This window comes from Myodes glareolus, chromosome 5 (assembly GCF_982192425.1).
Source record: "Myodes glareolus chromosome 5, mMyoGla1.1, whole genome shotgun sequence".
In the NCBI taxonomy this organism is placed as follows: Eukaryota; Metazoa; Chordata; class Mammalia; order Rodentia; family Cricetidae; genus Myodes; species Myodes glareolus.
This window is the reverse complement of record NC_142030.1, coordinates 4,198,749-4,216,465: the sequence shown is the minus strand read 5'-3', so window position 1 is coordinate 4,216,465 and position 17,717 is coordinate 4,198,749. Positions and strand designations below refer to the sequence as shown.

Sequence of the window (17,717 nt, the reverse complement as noted above, 5' to 3'; positions counted from 1 at the left end):
GAACCTCCTTGCTCTTAACTGTCCTGCTTGAAATCTGTGGTAAAGTGTCTCTTAATTGCAGCTGTGCGCCACACTGACTGGCCCTGAAATTCTTCCCTGTGTCCAAGCCAAGAATCCCGCGTTTCCCTTGTGTGGCTGTAGCTGCAGGCGATGTGTGGTGTGAATGAGGGGCATGGAAAGTTAAAGCTCTTGTGTGAGCCTTTCTGCCTCCTTGGGTGGTGTGCGAGGCTGGCAAGGGAAATGCCTGAACCTGGAGGAGGAGGTACCAGCCTGGGATATCAGAGGGGACCCGTCAGAGCTCATCTGGAGAGGCAAGACACCACACCTTGTTGGAATTTCTTTTTATATCTGTGTGTGTGTGTGTGTGTGTGTGTGTGTGTGCGTGCGTGTGTGTGCCCGCACGTACGCACATGCCAGCATGCCATGGCACCCTGTCAAAGGACAATATGTGGGAACTGATTCTCTCCTTCAGCCATGTGGCACATGGGGATTGAACTTGGGTTGTCAGGCTCGGTGGCAAGTGCCGTTAGCTGCTGAGCCATCTCATAGGCCCTGGGTTTGATTTTCGTTGGATTTGAAGAGTAGAGAAGTCCAGGGTCAGTTGGGGGTTGGTGGATACAGGTAAGGCTGGAAAGACAACAAAGACTTCTGGAATGTGCCCTTGGCTTCCCTGTTCCTCTGCCCTCTCTGCCTCTTCTCGCTCTACTTAGCTTCTTCCTACTCCTGTAGCTCCTCCATGCTCCTCTTCTCACCAGATGGCAACAGAAAACATATATGACCCCAAACTTCATCCTCTGCCAAAATCGTGCTATCCCATGTTCAGGTCTATATTTTATATTATATCATATTTGTCTATGATATAAGTCCCTCCCTCTTCTCCCCATAGGGACCGCCAGATCTGGCTTTTGGATCATGTGACTAGTTGTTGGCTACTATCAAAATAATTTACTTTTCACCTGGTGTGAGACCCTACACAGTATGGACCCAGCATACCTGGTGCCCTCTTCCGAGCCCTTTCCCCCAGCCTGCTTCTCTTCCTGGAAGGACCTTAGCTGTCCTCACAGCCCTCTGGCTCTCCAGTACATGCTTAGTGAGCAGGGCAGACTTATAAGGGAGTGGGAAGAGGAGAGAGAAAGAACGTCTGTCTCCTGGTACCACCCTCATTCCATCAGCATCTCCTCTGCTTCTTCTCATTTAGCCCTCTTTTAAAAAGCACAAAAACACACTTTAAAAGGTGTAAAGAGGGGCCACGTGTGGTAGACGAGAGTTCAAGGCCATCTCCTCCACATAGAAACTCAATGCCAACTAGAGCTACCTTGTCTCTCTCTTTTTTTAAGTCTAAGGAGGAGGCTGAGGACTCAGAGTGCTTACCTAGCATGCATGGAGCCCTGGGTTTATGATTTACATGGGTAAAGTGATCGTGGCGGCTCATAACTGCAATCTCAGCTCTTAGGAGGTGGAGGCAGAAGGATCAGAAGTTCAAGATTACCCCTGGACTGGGACGGGAGCCAGGTGGCAGGGCATGTGTGTACTAGCACGTACACATGATTAGAACACCAGCAGCTCTGACAGAAGGTACTGGGGACACGCCTTGCCTGTCTTCTGGTCTTGGTAGCTAAGTCATTTCTGGCCACAGCCCTGTCTAAGCCTGGCTGAGGCTTCTCTGCCCCCTTTCGTTCTTTGGTCCTCAATCTGAGAAGCCAGGATCCAGGCTCTACCCACAGCTTCCCTTCTCTGCTGCCCTCACTATGAGGTGAGCCTGGCTGGGAAACACTCAGGAGGCCCAGGGCCTCTCTGCTTCTGCCCCAGTCTCTGGGATCCTCCAGGTCTCTTGCAGAACCTACAAGGTGGGTTAATTTGTGAAAACCCTGCAGTTTGGGGAATCAGTTTATCAGGGTGTTTCAGCTGCAAATGACAAAATAGTGGGAGAAGATGAACAAGATGAAGATGGTGAGGGGTGATTTGCACAGCAACCGCAGGTCGGAGGGAGGGGGTCTGGGACGGGCGGTGTTCTGGGGCCCAGGTATGTCCACTCATTTTCAGGACTTCCTCCAAAGCTGAGCTGCTTTCCTTTTGGACACAATATGCCTGCTGTGGCACCAGGCTCCCCCTGAAGAAGAAAGGGGACAGGGCCCAATCTGTGAAGAAAGCCTTACCAGAAGCCTCAAACAGTCTCCCCACCAATATCTGTAACCACAGCTAGGTCACAACTCCGACCTTGGAGCGATTGTGAGACAGGATGGGACTCACCAGTCAATATGCACAGAGAAAGTGTGTGAATGAATGAGAAATTAAGGATCTGTTAGCAAGGGAAGAAAAGGGGGCCACTGGCAGGTGGGTCACCCACAGTCCCACTCGGCCACAAATGCCTTCAGAACAAGAAAGCCAGTGTGTGTGGCAATTACCAGGGAGTGTCCGGAAAGGAAGGAACAGGGTGAGACTGAAGGAAACGGCAGGAAAGAGACAGGAAGTTCAATAAACACCTTGTAGCCAGGCTTAGCTTCCTCATCCGGAAGAATGCTCGTGCCTCTGGACATTGCTCAGTACTTCCACAATTGAAGTCCGGCACGAATGCGGTCCTTGCTCAGTCTAGGGCTCGGAACTGGGTCAGACTGAAGGAGGACCTGGCCTTGCTGACCTGCAGTGAGCCATCCACTAACATCTCACATAATGGGAGATTCCCCTCCAACAGGAAGCAGTGGCCGGTTGCTGCAGACAGATAAGCCAAGCAGCTGGGCTCATCCGCAGGACTTGGGAAAGCCTGAGCTGAGTCAGGACCTGACGGCAGGAGCCTGTCCTCACAGCCTCCCAGAGGCTAAGGCGGGAGGGTCAGGACTCCAGCAACAAGGCGTGTTCAAGACCTGGATAACTCAGGGAAACCGTGGCTCAAAAAGGAAAGGTCCATGGCAGGCAGCTTATCCGGCACAGGCAAAGCCCTACATTCAATTCCCAGTACTGCCAACAGTAAAAGGGGGCTGAAAATGGCCCAGGAGATCAAGGTGCTTGTAGTCCTGATGATTCATCCCTACGTGGTGGGGAAAGAGAAACAACTCCTGAAGTTGATCTCTGACATCCAAAGGCACCCCTCATCCTGTCCCCTGCTAAATAAATAATAAACCTAATAAAGAAAAATTTTTTTTAGGACTGGAGAGATGACTTAGAGGTTAAGAGCACTGGCTGCTCTTCCAGAAGACCTGGGTTCAATTCCCAGCACCCACATGGCAGCTCACAACTGTCTGTAATTCCAGTTCCAGGGAATCTGACACCCTCACGTGAACATGAAAGCAGACAAAACTTCAATGTACATAAAATACAAAATTGAATAAAAATCTTATTTTGTTTTAAGAGGAGAGAACCTGTGGTGTGTGCAGCATTGCTTGGGAAGACAGCAATCAGATTTATCTGTAACCATGATTAATTACCTGGTGACAAAAGCTAAAAGCAATGACAGTGTGCTTCCTGTCGCTTTGCCGTGGAGTCTCAATGAGCTCGGCAGAGAACGTGGGAATGCAAGCATCTCATTTGCCACTGTGGTTGGCTGCCCACAGCTTCCAGAAAATTTGAGTATCTTTTAAAAAACAAAAGTAAACCAAATGAGAAGACACAGGTGGAAGCATTGCCTGAGGAGGTTGCGCCGAAGAGAGGGGCTTCCAAATCTCCCGGGTGTGGGTGCGGCTCCTGGGAGGTGGAGGCTCGAGTCCCGCGAGGACTGCGGGGAAAATGTCTTCCTGTCTCAGTCAAGAGCACTTGGGAAACTGCTACTGCTCTCCTGGGTACACGGGAGGCATGGCCCATGCTGGACAAGCCCTCAAAGCGAGCCTGGAAGAGAAAGGCACAGTTTTCAGTTGGCCTTTTCCCTTCATGCCTTTGTGGAAGACTGTCAGTGTAGCGTCCGTGCTACTGCGTGTACTACGGTCCTCTAGCGCCTGTACTACGTGTACTACGATACTACGGTTTGGGTAAGGGCCTAGAGATTTAAACATACAAAGACACACAGAGACACGGGCCATCCTTGAATTCCCCAAGAATGCCGCCTTTATTGTGTTCAGGGGCAGCTTATGTGGGGCTCTGGCCACGCCCCAGCTCTCAGGATCTTTCAGCTGCAGACCATCAGAACCCACTCCCCTGCCATCAGCAGCTGCAGGCTGCTCAGAGCAGAGGAAAACAAGGTGTTCACAGGACATTCAGGGTCTGGTGGTCTGCAGTCCCCAACATGTCAGAACCTCTAAAACCTGTGTATGGTGCTGGGTGACCACAGGAATGGGAGCCAAGGCAAGGAATGATTGTCTTATTACCATCTGCTTGATAGTGCCCACAGGGAGGGACTGAGATTTCAAACCATAGCCTGGGAGCAGTGGTCCAGAGTGATACTGAGGAAGTGGGTGGGGCCTTATGTCATGATTAATCTTGGTGGTCAATTTGATTGAACTGAGGGACATCAATATTAGTAAAGTACATTCCCAGATAGATGTGTCCGAGAGCATCTCCAGTGGTTAGGATGGAGTCAAACTTGAGACTATTGGACAGTGGTGAGCTACGGAAGTTCCTGGTTAGAGAAAACAGATCAGTGGGAAAGCATCCTGGGGGGCAGGGGCGGGGTCTTGCCCTGGATCTTCTGACACTACAGCATTTGTGGCCTCTGTGATGGGAGCTATTCTGTTCTGTCATGCCTGCGCCACTGTAAAGGCTTGAGGCCTGAGAAAGCATGAGAGAACAAATCCAAAGTAGTTGGTTACAGCATGGGAGTTAATCCATGTGCTCACCGAACTCTGATGTTGAGTGTGTCGGTACCGTGTGTCATCGTCAATGGATGTGTCTTTGTCTGTCTTCCTGCTGCTGTGACAGAATGTCCTGCAAAGGGAACTTAAGAGAGAAACTATTTCTGACTCAGATCGAAGTTGCAGTCCATCGTGGTGGGGCAGTCACAGCAGTGGGGACTTGAGGCAGCTGGTTACATTACATCTACAGTCAAGAGGAGCTTCAGTTCCAGGCAAGACAGGTGCTATGTCAGCCACTAGCTGAGAAAATGTATCAACACTATCCCTCAACCTTGCCTGGGAAGATGTGACCACTGACACATAGTCATGAAGATCACAGATTCATGTTGGGAGCGCAGTTGTCCTTATACCCACAGATCTCCTTTGAACCTGGGACTGTTAAGTACACAGAATTGTCTTTTCAATGGAAAAGATGTAAAAACTACTCTCTCTTTTTTTAATTTTAAATTTTTTGTTTTTCTTGTGCTATACATTTTCCCCTACTCTCCTCCCTTCCTCACCTCTTCCTTTCTACCCTCTCCTGTGGTTTCCACATTCCCAGTTTATTCAGGAGAGCTTATCTTTTTCTTCTTCCTGTTTAGATCCATGTATGTCTCTTAGGGTCCTCATTGTTGTCTAGGTTCTCTGAGGTTGTGGATTGTAGACTGGTTTTTCTTTGTTTTATGTCTAAAAGCCACTTATGGGTGAGTACATATTATATTTGTCTTTCTGGGTCTGGGTTACCTCACTCAATATGTTTTTTTTCCTAGATTCATCCATTTGCCTGCAAATTTCAAGGTGTCATTATTTTTTTTTCCTCTGTGTAATACTCCATTGTGTAAATGTTCCACATTTTTCTTATCCATTCTTTGGTCGAGGGGCATTTAGGTTGTTTCCAGGTTCTGGTTATGACAAATAATGCTGCTATGAACATAGCTGAGCATATGTCCTTGTGGTACAATTGAGCATCCTTTGGGTATATACACAAAAGTGGTATTGCTGGGTTTTGAGGTAGGATGTTTCCTAATTTTTTGAGAAATCATCATACTGATATCCAAAGCGGCTGTACCAGTTTGTACTCCCCCCAACAATGGAGGAGTGTTTTCCTTTCTCCACATCCTCTCCAGCATAAGTTGTAATCAGTGTTTTTGATCTTGGCCATTCTGACAGGCGTAAGATGGAATCTCAGAGTTGTTTTGATTTGCATTTCTCTGATGACTAAGGATGTTGAGCATTTTCTTAAGTGTCTTTCAGCCATTTTAGATTCCTCTGTTGAGAGTTCTCTGTTTAGGTCTGTACTCCATTTTTTTTTATTGTATTATGTGATCTTTTGGTGTCCAATTTCTTGAGTCCTTTGTATATTTTGGAGATCAGACCTCTGTCTGATGTGGGGTTGGTGAAGATCTTTTCCCTTCTGTAGGCTGTCATTTTGTCTTGTTGACCATGTCCTTTGCTTTATAGAAGCTTCTCAGTTTCAGGAGGTCCCATTTATTAATTGTTGCTCTCAGTGTCTGAGCTACTGGAAAACCTGTTCTTTCAACCAGAAAGCTGGGAGTTGGAGGTGATTATTGGCCTGGTGGTCTTCAATATCTGTGGAGCCAGGCCATACCAAGCTTCCATAACCAGGACCGGAGGAGGCTAGTAATCTAAATGACCCTTGCATTATCTGCATAGCCAGGGGCTCCCTAATGGCTCAAATGACCTCTACGCTATATATCTGTATGACAGAGACCATGCCAGATCCTTCCTTAGGCTCTGGTCTCTTAAGTTAATGCAGGCAGCCTATCTCTAGAACCTGAGCAGAGTAGCTGATTGTTGTCATGGAAACAGGATCTCAATGAAAAGCTCCTGTGTCCACAGAAGCAGTAACTCTGGGTGAGGGATACTCGGCTCAGAGGTGAATGGTTCTTGACAGGACTTGGAGCTGACTCCTAATTCAGAGAAAAGAGAGAAGGTGGGAGGGAGGCGTGGTGACTTGATACTTTTACTTCCCCTGCTGTTGGGTGGCTTGGAGCCCAACAGGGAAGCTACACTCTGCACCTTCCTCCAGTAACTTCCAGCCACACCCCTCATCCCTAGCTGAAGACTACTCTATTTTTATATTTCTCTTGGGAAGTAGATTCCAAAATTTCCCTAAGACTTCCTGGCAGAAGAGCGTGATTTCCAGTAAATCCAGGGTCATGTTGATTTGCATCCAGTTTGCATAAATTAGCATGTCCCCAGTTTTGGCCTCTATGTCTAAGGAAGTCAAGGAATCAATGTAAATGGGCTCCAGATTTTTTGCCTCTTGAAAGTGGCAGAGGAAGGTAGTCATGGCCTTCCCTTGTTAACAAGAGCTTTCATTATCAGTGAATCAATCCTCTTCCTGGACCCTTTGGGAAGGCAGCCAGAGGGGATTTAAAGCTTCAGTCCTGACCTGGAGGAGCCTAGGAGAAGGATCAGGGTCACATGATGGGCATAGAAGTTGAGTTTTAGGGAGACAGGAGTTGGACTTAAAGGGAGATCTTCAGATTTGAGTAGAGGATTGGAGGGAGCAAGGGAAGAGAAAACTGGAATAGAGTCAGAGGAAGAAAGGGAAAGCTGGGGACAGGAGTGGAGGCCGATGTGGAAGGAGGAAGAAAGGCAGCTCACAGGGAGAGGAAGGGAAAGAGAGAAACACTGGAGAGCTACAGAGGAACAAGAGTTGGGTACATGGAGGCGAGCTGGTGGGCAAGCACGGCATGGCTGCTTGGGAGTGAGGAGGTGACATTTTTTTAAGGAGTTCAGGATTAAAGTGAGAGGGTCTGGTCTGCCAATTTCCCAAGAGCCCTTTCTATGTTCTTTTGCTGAGCAGGCATTAGACTGTTTTTTGATCGTTTGACTTAGACTCTGTCCTAGTGATGACTGAGGTGGGCCTGCCATTTCAGCTTTGCATGGCTGCCTGTAGCATCCCCACCCCCTCGCTCTCCGACTCTCTCTCTCTTCTGGGATGGTTCCACTCCCTTTGTGCAGCAATTCTAGGCAAATTTCTCATGACTCTGGCATCCCCACCATCTCCAGGTCTCCAACGCAATCCAACATTCACCATCATGCAAAGGTTTCTCAGGACCTCTTGCCGTCTTGGGATTTCTTGCAGAGACTTCCCTGCTACAATTCCTGGTCTTGGAGTCTCTCTAAAACCATAGTCCATGACCCTGCCCCCCTCGTGTGTGTTTGTGTGTGTGTGTGTATATGTGTGTGTGTGTGTGTGTGTGCGCGTGCGTGACTCCAAAATCAGTATCAAGTGAGCAGCACTGACCCTGGTACCAGTTTCTGTATTAGTTACTTCACTGTTGCCAGAAGAACACAGCATGACCAACAGTGAGTGTTGTTATTGTACTACTTACAATAGTGAGTTCCAGTTATACTGGAACTGTCAGCCGAAGTTGGCTCCAAAGGTCTTTTCTCTCATGCTTTCTTATCACAGCCACAGAAAAGTAACGAATCCACCAGTTAACCAATGGCTGCGGCTATTCTGTGCAGCTTCCTCCTCCCTGCCTCTGTTTGTTACTGAGTTGCAGAGCTGCACCCAAGGAGGTGAGGAAAACACTGAGCGACTTCTTAGCAGTTGACTACTCAGACAGGCAGACTACTCCACTCCACCTGGCTCTTTCCCTTAAGCTCCAGCTGCTTGAGCCGGCCTGCTGACCTATGCCTTTACTCCTAGACTCCAGAGGCGCAGGCAAGTGGATCTCAGTGAGTTCTAGGACTGCCAGGTCTACCTCATGACACTCTGTTTCAAAAACAAGTACGTAGCCAGATGTGGTGGCCCAACAACTTTAATCCCAACATTTGCGTGGCAGAGGCGGGCAGATCTCTGAGTTCAAGTCTAGCCTGGTCTACAGAGGACAGCCTGGGCTACACAGAGAAACCCTGTCTGAAAAGATTCAACTGCTCAATGCTCTGAGACGTTAGGTGGCCCAGCTTGGGTTCCCATTGAAGGCTCTAGCTTCATCCTGTTTAGAAGTGTTATCACAAGAAACGGGACTTTATTCTAACAGGTATTGTTTCGGGCTCAGCCATACAATCAGGCCTTGTCAACTCTATCGTCCTGGATTTACCCTCAGCTAGATATCATCAGCCAAATGCACCATTCTTAGATACCTGAAGGTTTCAGGACTGGCTTGTGGGGTGCTACTTTGTGTTATAGATCCAAGTCCTCGGACTTAAGGATCAGGAGTGAGATAGCTGAGCCGGGCGTTTGAACTGTTCCTCGCTTGCTCCTCCCACAATCCTCCATCTGTCTCTGGAGTCTGGGGCTGGGACTTAGCTTCTGGTTCCAAGAAGCTAAGGATCCTTTAATGGTAAGGTAGCGGATGCAAAACAGAAACCAGTGACTTTGGTTCCAGGCAGTCAAAACAGAAAGGAAGCTGGGCACCTTCCTGGAGATCCAGTACCTCTGTGCTTTTCTGTGCTTGCCAGGACTCCAAAGCTTACTAAAGGAGAGCCTCGGGAAAGTCCCCTCTGCAGCTTCCCCCTGTGTAAAGCACGTCGGGCTTAGTCAAGACCTTTCCAGGACTGAGGTGCTGTGGTCCTGGTGTCTATTAATTTCTCAACTTCCTAAGAACCAGAGTTTGAAGATATGGAAGGGGTGGGTGGAGATGGGGTGGAGGGAGGGTGTAAAGGTGGGGAGAAAAGTAAGAAAAGAGAAAAGACAGATGAGTTAAAGAGAGGGGATGTTCAGGATAACCCTCATAATTACCTCAGGGCCCTTCAGGTTCATCCAGGCCAGAGTTGCTGTGTCATCGAGAGGATTGGTACCCGGAATGAGGCAAATGGTATTTTCCGGAGTAACCATCATGTAGCCATCCAGAGTGTTCTCTTCCTGTGTTGCCTGTCCATTTCTATACAAAGAGTAGTATAGTCAGTCTCTCTCCCCGTAAGTCAGAGTGCAGGTCATATCTGTTGAGAGGCCAGGCTCTCTGTGCAATGGTTTTCACACGCTTATGAACGGCATAGCCCACAAGACGTGCTGAAAGTTGTTCCTGGGGACTGAAGCTTGGTTGGTGTTTCGACTTTACTGGGGAAATGTGCCCAGACATCCACTCACTCCAGATGGGGCGCTGACAGGGAACTTAGTTCACCCAAGCCCAGCTCAGAGAACAAGTGAGCTTATTGGGGCGGCTTACAGACAAGCAAGTGGCTTAAAGCAGCTGTACCTCTAAACAGCCCACTCCAGCATGGGCCACAGCTGAGGGCTCGGCACAGCTGTGTCCCCCGAGCTCCCTGCAGAACTAGCAGGCAGCTGGTGCGGTCTGAGAGTCTCCACTTCCCAGCTCTGGTTTCCACATAACCCTGGTTAGGGGCCTTCCGAATAGCGAGGTTCTTCAAGTAATTCTTGAGTCTTTGAGTTTTGTTTACTTCCTGAGAATTTCTTTCTTTCTTTCCCTTTTTCCTCCCTCCCTCCCACCCTCCCTCCCTCCCTTCCATCTTTCCTTTCTTTTTTCCCCATTATTGACTTAGGGGAGGGGGCATGCCCTAGCACATGTGTAGAGGTCAGAGGGACAACCCATGGGAGTCAGTTCTCTCCTTCCACCTCATGGGTTCTGGAGAGTGAGCTCAGGTCATCAGGCTTGGCCGTAAGTGTCCTCTACTGAGCCATCTCACTGGCCCGACTTCCTAAGTCTTAATGAGCCTTTCTCCAGACAGAGTGTTTCAGAAGAAGTCACACAGACGCAGGCACACAGCTTCTCGGCGACCTTGAAACAGGTTCTCAGGGAAGTCAAGTTAACCACTGTCTGGGCGGCCGCAGACAGGCCTTCCTGAGCCCCTTTGTAGCTGTTTCCCCCAAGGCCCCGGATGTGAGTGAATCTACCCTGGACTCTTCAGACATGGAATTTCTTGCCTGCTGACTGTAGGCAGGCCACTCATCATGATGGAGTCAGATCTCTCCACATACTCGGCTCACAGTGGGAGCCTGAGTGTGGGCTCTGGTGTCAGCCCCTTTGCCATTTAATCCTGGCTCCTTTTCTGGTGGTCTCTGGGTAAGCTCTGACTTCACAGAACCTCCATCTCCTCATCTGTCAGATGGGAATGCTACTGCCTACTTCTCAGGGCTGGAGAGTAGGACGTAAGCAGTGTTTTCCACAGTCCTTAGAGCAGGGCCAGGCAGAGGGAGCACTCAGGACTGTTACTGGGAGCCTCCTTGCTGCTTGGCACATGGTCTAGCTGCGTCCCACCCCAATTCCTGGTGCAGAAAAACCCAGGACACACAGATAATTGCTGTTTTAAGTCACAAAATTTGGGAGTAGGTTTTTTTTTTTGGTTTGCATTTTTGTTTTATAAAACAAAAGATGCTGGATATATGGCAGGAAAAGTTTGTTGTTTGTTTGTTTGTTTTTAAACCCTCTTGTCTCAATTAGTAACAAAAACAATGTTAGTTGTCCATGATCCTGCTAGGCATGTCGGTGCGTGTCTTTAATCTCAGCAGTTCAAGGCTAGCATGTTCTACAGAGCAAGATTCAGGTCACCCACAGCTACACAGAGAAACCCTGCCTCAAAAAAAAAGTGCATGATATTTCCAAATTAATTTGGAAGTCAGCTTTTTTTCTGTTATACTTTTAAGACAGGGTTTCGTGTAATCCTGGTGGATCTGGAACTTTCTTTACACCCCACTGATCCTGATCCTGCAGCGATCCCTCTGCTTCAGTCGCCTGAGTACTAGCGTCATGAACGCGAGCTGCTCCACCCAGATGGAAGCCAACTTTTCTAAAAGAGAAGTGTTTGATTTTTATTTTTTATGTATATGGGTGCTCTTCCTGAATGTGATGCACTTCCTGCAGAGAGTCCTCTGGAAGCGGGGTGGCACATGGTTATGAGCTATCATGCGGATGCTGGCAATCAAAGCCAGGTCCTCTGAAAGAGCAGCCCGTGCTCTGCAGTCCTGAGCCCCATCTTCGGCCCTGGAAACCAACTTTTAATTTTGCCTGCTAAGGAATTACAACAAAGCCACTCTCTTCTATAGGTTAAGGTATTGTGCGCATAAGCAATGATGCCCCGTGTGACACCAGTTCAGTTTTCAGGACCCAAGCTGGGCAGCTCGTGACCACTTTTTAACTCTAGTTCCAGGGCATCTGTGCGCTGTGACATCCACCGTTATCTGCATGCTTATGGTGCACATAAACTCAGACAGGTGCGCTTGCCTCTATGCACACATACACACACACGCACGCGCACACACATACACTCACACACAAGTCTACACATGCACATACACATGCGTGTGTGCACACACACTCACACACACACACACACACACACCTTTAGTTTTATGAGGCTGAGTATATGACTCAGTTGACTATCATGTGCAAAACCCTGGGTCCGACACAGCACACATAAACCAGCCATGGTAACACATGCCTGTGACACACACTTGTAGCACATGCCTGTGACCCCAGGGCTCAGGAGGTGTTTGCTTCTTCCTGAATCATTGTTAACAATTGTTCGTGATCCAGGGCTGTGGTGTCAGTAGGAGAAAGAATGGGGTCGCATGACCATCATCATACATCTGCATGTCTGCATGTCCCCAGAGGTGGTTCTGCAGAGCGTGCTGGGGAATAGCCTTACACATGCCAGACAAGTGGTCTAGTCAGTTATCTTGGTTTGTATTTGTGTGTGTATCTCTCTGTGTGTATATATCTCTGTATATATGTGTGTATATATCTCTCTGTGTGTATTTGTGTGTGTATGTGTGTATTTGGTAGTTTTCATGGTTCCCATCTTGTTTATAATTGGTGTTCAGTAACCATTTCTCAAATGACTTCCAGGCTGCAGAGGGAACCCGACACTAACCCCACTCCACCTATGTTTTGTTGAGTTAGATCTCAACATCAGGGGGCAGGAGCCCTGCGGCTGCATGGAAAGACATCCTCTTTGCCAGCTTTCACAGGGTTACCTCGGCCGCCACCTGCTGCAGAGGTGGTGCCCTTAATTGACAGGCTCAGTATCAGTGAATCAGCATTAGGCAAACTGGTGTGGTGACTCAGAAGCATCCACCCTGGCTCCCCTAGGATAAACACCAAGGGGCAGTAACAGCATGTGGCCACAAGGGGCTCTCTTGAGCAACTCCACACTCCTAGAGGTTGGAGGAGTTTCTCACCCATCTCTCCAGTCTCTTGGAGGGAATATAGATTACCTACGCCTCCCTGTACCTAATCCCTCACCCCCACCCCCTCGCACGCCACCTTCCTTTTAACACCTGCATGGGTTGTTGTTGTTGTTACCTCTAAGCTATTTTACACACTAACACACATCTTCCCTTCCTGCAGCCCTTTCCACAGACAGACCCCGTAAGGGAGGAAACACCCCATTTTTTTTCACTCTACAGACTTTAGACGATTGCAGTGGAGTTCCAAACCGTGGCTTCCTGTCTTCTGAGACAGGTAGACGACTGTCCTTTTTCATCTCTTCTCTGTCTCTGTACTCTGTCCCTTTCCAGTGGGTTCCTCATTTCTAGCCAGGCTTCCTAGAGGATCCCAGGCCAGCTTGCTTACTCCCATCAGACATTGCCCTTCAAGTGATTCCCAAAGGCCTGTTCCAGACCCACACTGACTTCAAGAACCCTCCTACAAACAGATGCTGTCCCCAAAGACCCATCTGTCAGGTAAGCTGCGACACCTTCCTGGGTTTGAAGTCACACTGCATTGGCCCCCCAGCACCTAGAAGGAGTTCTCTAAAATGATGTTCTCAGTGCCTGGTTCTCAGTGCCCGCTTGCTGACCTGCCAGTGGAGGTTGGGAGGGTGGAAGAGAGTCTAACTGCTAGGGAGTGTTTTAACTGAGTGCTATGTGAATGCTGTAGTGAGTTTGGTTTTGTTGTTGTTGTTTTGTTTTGTTTTGTTGGTCTGAAAGACTCACACTCACCCGTGCAGAAACCCTCAAATTAAAGAGATGTGGTGTGATCTTCGTAAATCCTACCCCTTTCCATCAAAGGGCAGCTGGTGAGGAGTAAACCATTAATTTGGCTCCAGCAGGAGCGGGAAGGGAAGCCCTCCCCCAGTCTCCACAGCACTCCGGGTTAATGATTCTGAGGTTGTTTTCCTCACAGCCAAGGTCCTATCTAATCAGCACGCTGCTCCCTTCTTTCTTAAGAATAACTTGACTCACTCCAGTAGGGCCCTCATGCTGGGGTCAAGAGCCTTGTTTGGCAGCAGGAAATGGTTGGTGTGGGCAGGTCTTTAGCTAGCTTCCTTTCTCTGCAGCAAGCCCTTGGCGCCCAGGCCCGTGTTCTCTCTCTCTCTCTCTCTCTCTCTCTCTCTCTTAAAGCCGGAGTCGGCTGGCCTTAAAGGCAGCTCTGAGGCCCACAGCCTCCCCAACATGAGCTTTGAGAATTTGATTCTTGGAGTTGTAGGAAGTTTTGGAGATTGGATATGGAGAAAATAATTCTGCTTAGCCTTTCCAGAGTTTAATTAGTGGCTGGGGAGATGGGAAAGGAGGTCTGGAAGTCCAGGAGGGAGGTCTGTTTAAGCAACAGTGCAGGCAGGGACAACCGCAGGGGTGGTCTTGACCCTTTTTAGATAGGCTCGGCTAGTGGCTGGGAGTCCACTGTAGTTCACAAACCAACTCACAGTTCCCAGCTATCCGTAACCTTCCCAGCCCCCAGCCCCCAGCCCCCTTCTTCTCCTCTTAATCAACAGTGCCCATGCCTTTAGAGTTTCCTGTCAGGGCCTGGTAACCAGCCCAGTCTGAACCAACTCTCTCTTGTTCTTCAAACAGGACTCTTCAGAAGGAAGTGAGCTGGGCTGACCCTGTCCTGCAAAGGTCCCGGCCTATTGGATGATGAGGTTACCATCTCTCTCAGACTTCTTTTCCTAATAACCATTCGTGGCTTCTCAAATCTTAAGATTGCTACATAAGGAAAAAGATTCAAGATATGTTTCAGGAAATATTATTACAAGGCAGACATTTGAGACACTAAAATTATAAGAACACTCACCAGTGTACTCTTTCCTTAAGTACAGCCACCAGGTGTGTTGGCATGGGTTTGATTCCCCAGGACCCATGTGGTAGAAAGAGAAAACCAATCGCTAAACGTTGTCCTCTGACCACCACGTGCAGACTCACACACTCACACACACACACACACACACACACACACACACACCCCTAACAGAAGCACCTGCGTGTAGGCATGTGCGTTTCTCTCAGGTAGACAGATAGGGGCAGAACGGCTAAGTCCAGGCAGTCTTAATAATCACTGCTGACGCTCTTCCCCCATCCCTGACTAGATCCAGGACCCTTATCACTAGACAAGGAGAACACAGCCGTAGCCATGGGGCACCCACTTCAAGGAGAGGGGGAGTCCTCATCCGGGTGCAGCCAGGAGTCTCACGATGACATCACAGAATTCACTATGAGGTCACTCCTGAAGTTCTGGGTATGAAAGTGCAGAGAGCCCTGCTCAGAGTGCATGGTTCTTTATTCAAACTGCAGTAAGGGAGCTGGAATCAATTCTAGGGGTTCACCCTGGGCCCCGGACCCCTTTGCAGCTTAGGGCTTTGAGTTGTACTTTAAGAAGCCTCAAAGATCACTGTCTCCATGACCTCGGATGTCACAGAATCAATGATGTCCAGGGCATGACCACTCTCTGTCTCCATGATGGCCTTCACATTGGTGGTCTCCAGGGTCTTGGTCACGATGTTCACATCATGGTCACGCTGTGATGCCAGACTTTTTGCAGCCAGGTTCGCTCTGATGTTCCTCAGGAACAAGCTGATTCTGCCAAGCCTCTTGTTGGTAGACACAGAGCTGGTGGTGGAGAGGGTCCTGCCTGATTTGTGGGAGCTCCGGGACTCCTTCGTGATGGGAACATGGCTGACCCCTTTGTGCGACCTGTTTCGCTTGCTTCCCCTGAGGGTGCCTTTTTCCTTCTTCTCATCCCGAGTGGATCTGCGGCTGGCTGATTTCCGAACCCCCTTGTCCCCAGCTGTCTTGCGACGACCTTCTCCTGCCCTGTGGTGACGGGAACTCCTGCTGCCAGCCCTGTCCTTTGCTCTCCGTTCCCTTCTTTCTCTCCTTTCCTTATTGGCTTCAGTGTTGCCCTCAGGGGCTTTCTGCTGTGCAGTCTGTTCAGTTTTCTGGCTTTCGCTTGGCAAGGTCAAGGCAAGAACTGCTGTGTCTGAATCAGCAAGAGCTGCTGTCTTTTTAACAGACTTGCTTATAGGTTCTATTCTTGCAATTGCCATAGCCATGTTCTCTTTTGGGGAGATGCTGGTGGATGCACTGGAAATATACTCCAGGGATTTGCTGGACGCCCCTGCCAAGGCAACCTTCATGCTTTCTGGGGACATCTTGCCAGCGCTTGCGATGGTCAAATGGCTTTTGCTTCCCCTCGCCCCAATGGTAGCACCCCCTGCTATGGCTGCGTTTATCTGCCCAGAGTCTACAGGCCTGGTTGCTGCCAAGCTCAAAGCACCTGCTAGGCCACCCGCTGCGACTGCTGCCGCCCCTGTAGCTGACTCTTTGGCAAGGTCTTTTGATTTTGTTTTGGGGATGGATACACCCTGCACAGCGGTGGGTTTGCGAGAGTTGCGACGGGGTCCCTCGCCACCAGCAAAAGCAGCCGAGCTGACCCCAGTCACATCTGTGACCATGGGGAGGCTTCTGATGCTGACCTGGTCTGGGTCTCCTTTTCCTTGGAACTCTGCTACTGCTGCATTTGGCTTGTCTTCCTCATCCAACAGAGGTATGCACACCATGTCCTCTGCTGGAATGGCGTAGGTGCTGCTGTTACTGTCCACAGGAGGTCTCAGAAGGTAGATCAATTTTTCCCAATAGGTAAAGAGGTCGTCCCGTCCCTCGAGAGGGGGGCACAACTGCAGGTAGCAAGAGCGGCCAGTGGCAAACTTGAGGCGTAGCTGCTGTTTCTCTCGGTTGTGAACAGAGAGCCTTACGAACCTCAAAGGAAGGAGCCTGGTGAGCTCCAAGGCCTTCGCAGCCTTGCGACTTTTGCCCTTGATGGTCTGGCCACGTCCAGGAAAGTCTTCACAGCCCGGGGCTGGTCGGGCCAGTAGCATGACATCAGGGAGTGGAAGGATGGGGCTGGTGCACGCGATGCCCACGGTCACCATTCGAACACGGTTATGCACGTCAATCACTTCTCCCCGTTTGGTGATCTGGATGAAGTCACTCTCGAATATCGGTGCGTACTTGAATATATCATACTCTCCTTTGTAGAGCTGTCGTTGTAGTTTCCCCATGGCAGTGTTGAACATGCCGACGCCAGAGCCGCTCTGGGCTGTGTAATATGGTAATAGAGACTCAGTCTTCGTGGTCATTTTGTGTCAAGAAAGGTGCGCTGGCAAAGTGGGTTCCCGCGTCTGTCTTAGTCTCCGCAGATGAGGGGAGCAGCGGTGCTCCTGGGTCACAGAGCTGGCACCTGCAGCAGATCTCTCAACCCCACCCCACAGGCCCCCAGTTTGCCTCAGAGCCTCCCAGAGGCCTGGGCTGGGGGTGGGAGCACAGATGATTGACAAGGGGGGGGGCTGTCGGATGCCTGGACCCCAAGCCCAATCTCTCCAAAGTGGTAGAGATGCAGGGTAGATTCCAGGGAGGTTTTCTTCTGGGTCTAAAAACCCTCCGACGTCCGCCGGGGATTGTTTTGAAAGCCCCCTGAGCATCTACCAACTGCAGCCCTAGTGGGAGAAGTGACCACTAGTGCCCGCAGCCCTGCACAGCCATACTTAGCCCCCCTCCCTTTGTGACCTGTCGCTGCCGCATCCCCTTTGTCCCCTGCTCCAGCTGCCCCACAAGAGGACAGGGCTTCAGGTGGATGCCAAAATGGAAAGGTTTCAACGTGGAAGAATTGTCTAGGAGGATTTCTTTCAAACTGGAAAGATTCAAAGCCTATGGAGATGCAAGGGACAGGTAGATTGAAGACTTCTGAGCTTCTGGGGTCGCTTTATTGGTTAACCTAGAATACTGGTCTTGATCCTCCCACAAAACCT

The 17,717-nt window shown here is 49.6% G+C and overlaps 1 protein-coding gene and 1 long non-coding RNA gene across 2 annotated transcripts; one reads left to right on the top strand and one right to left on the bottom strand.

The window, feature by feature from the left end:
• Positions 1–1,316: 1,316 nt before the first annotated feature.
• On the top strand, positions 1,317–3,355 carry LOC146894796 (uncharacterized). The gene is made up of 2 exons (XR_015001212.2): positions 1,317–1,847; positions 3,143–3,355. It is a non-coding gene; the product is annotated as an uncharacterized LOC146894796 (long non-coding RNA).
• Positions 3,356–15,172: 11,817 nt separating this feature from the next.
• On the bottom strand, positions 15,173–17,447 carry Garin4 (golgi associated RAB2 interactor family member 4). The gene has a single exon (XM_048439414.3). The coding sequence runs from the start codon at positions 17,046–17,048 to the stop codon at positions 15,282–15,284; it is 1,767 nt and encodes a 588-aa protein (XP_048295371.3). The 5' UTR covers positions 17,049–17,447; the 3' UTR covers positions 15,173–15,281.
• Positions 17,448–17,717: the final 270 nt, after the last annotated feature.

Coding starts and splice junctions, on each gene's coding strand:
- Garin4 (XM_048439414.3), bottom strand. CDS start 17,048: ATGACCACGAAGACTGAGTCTCTATTACCATATTACACAGCCCAGAGC.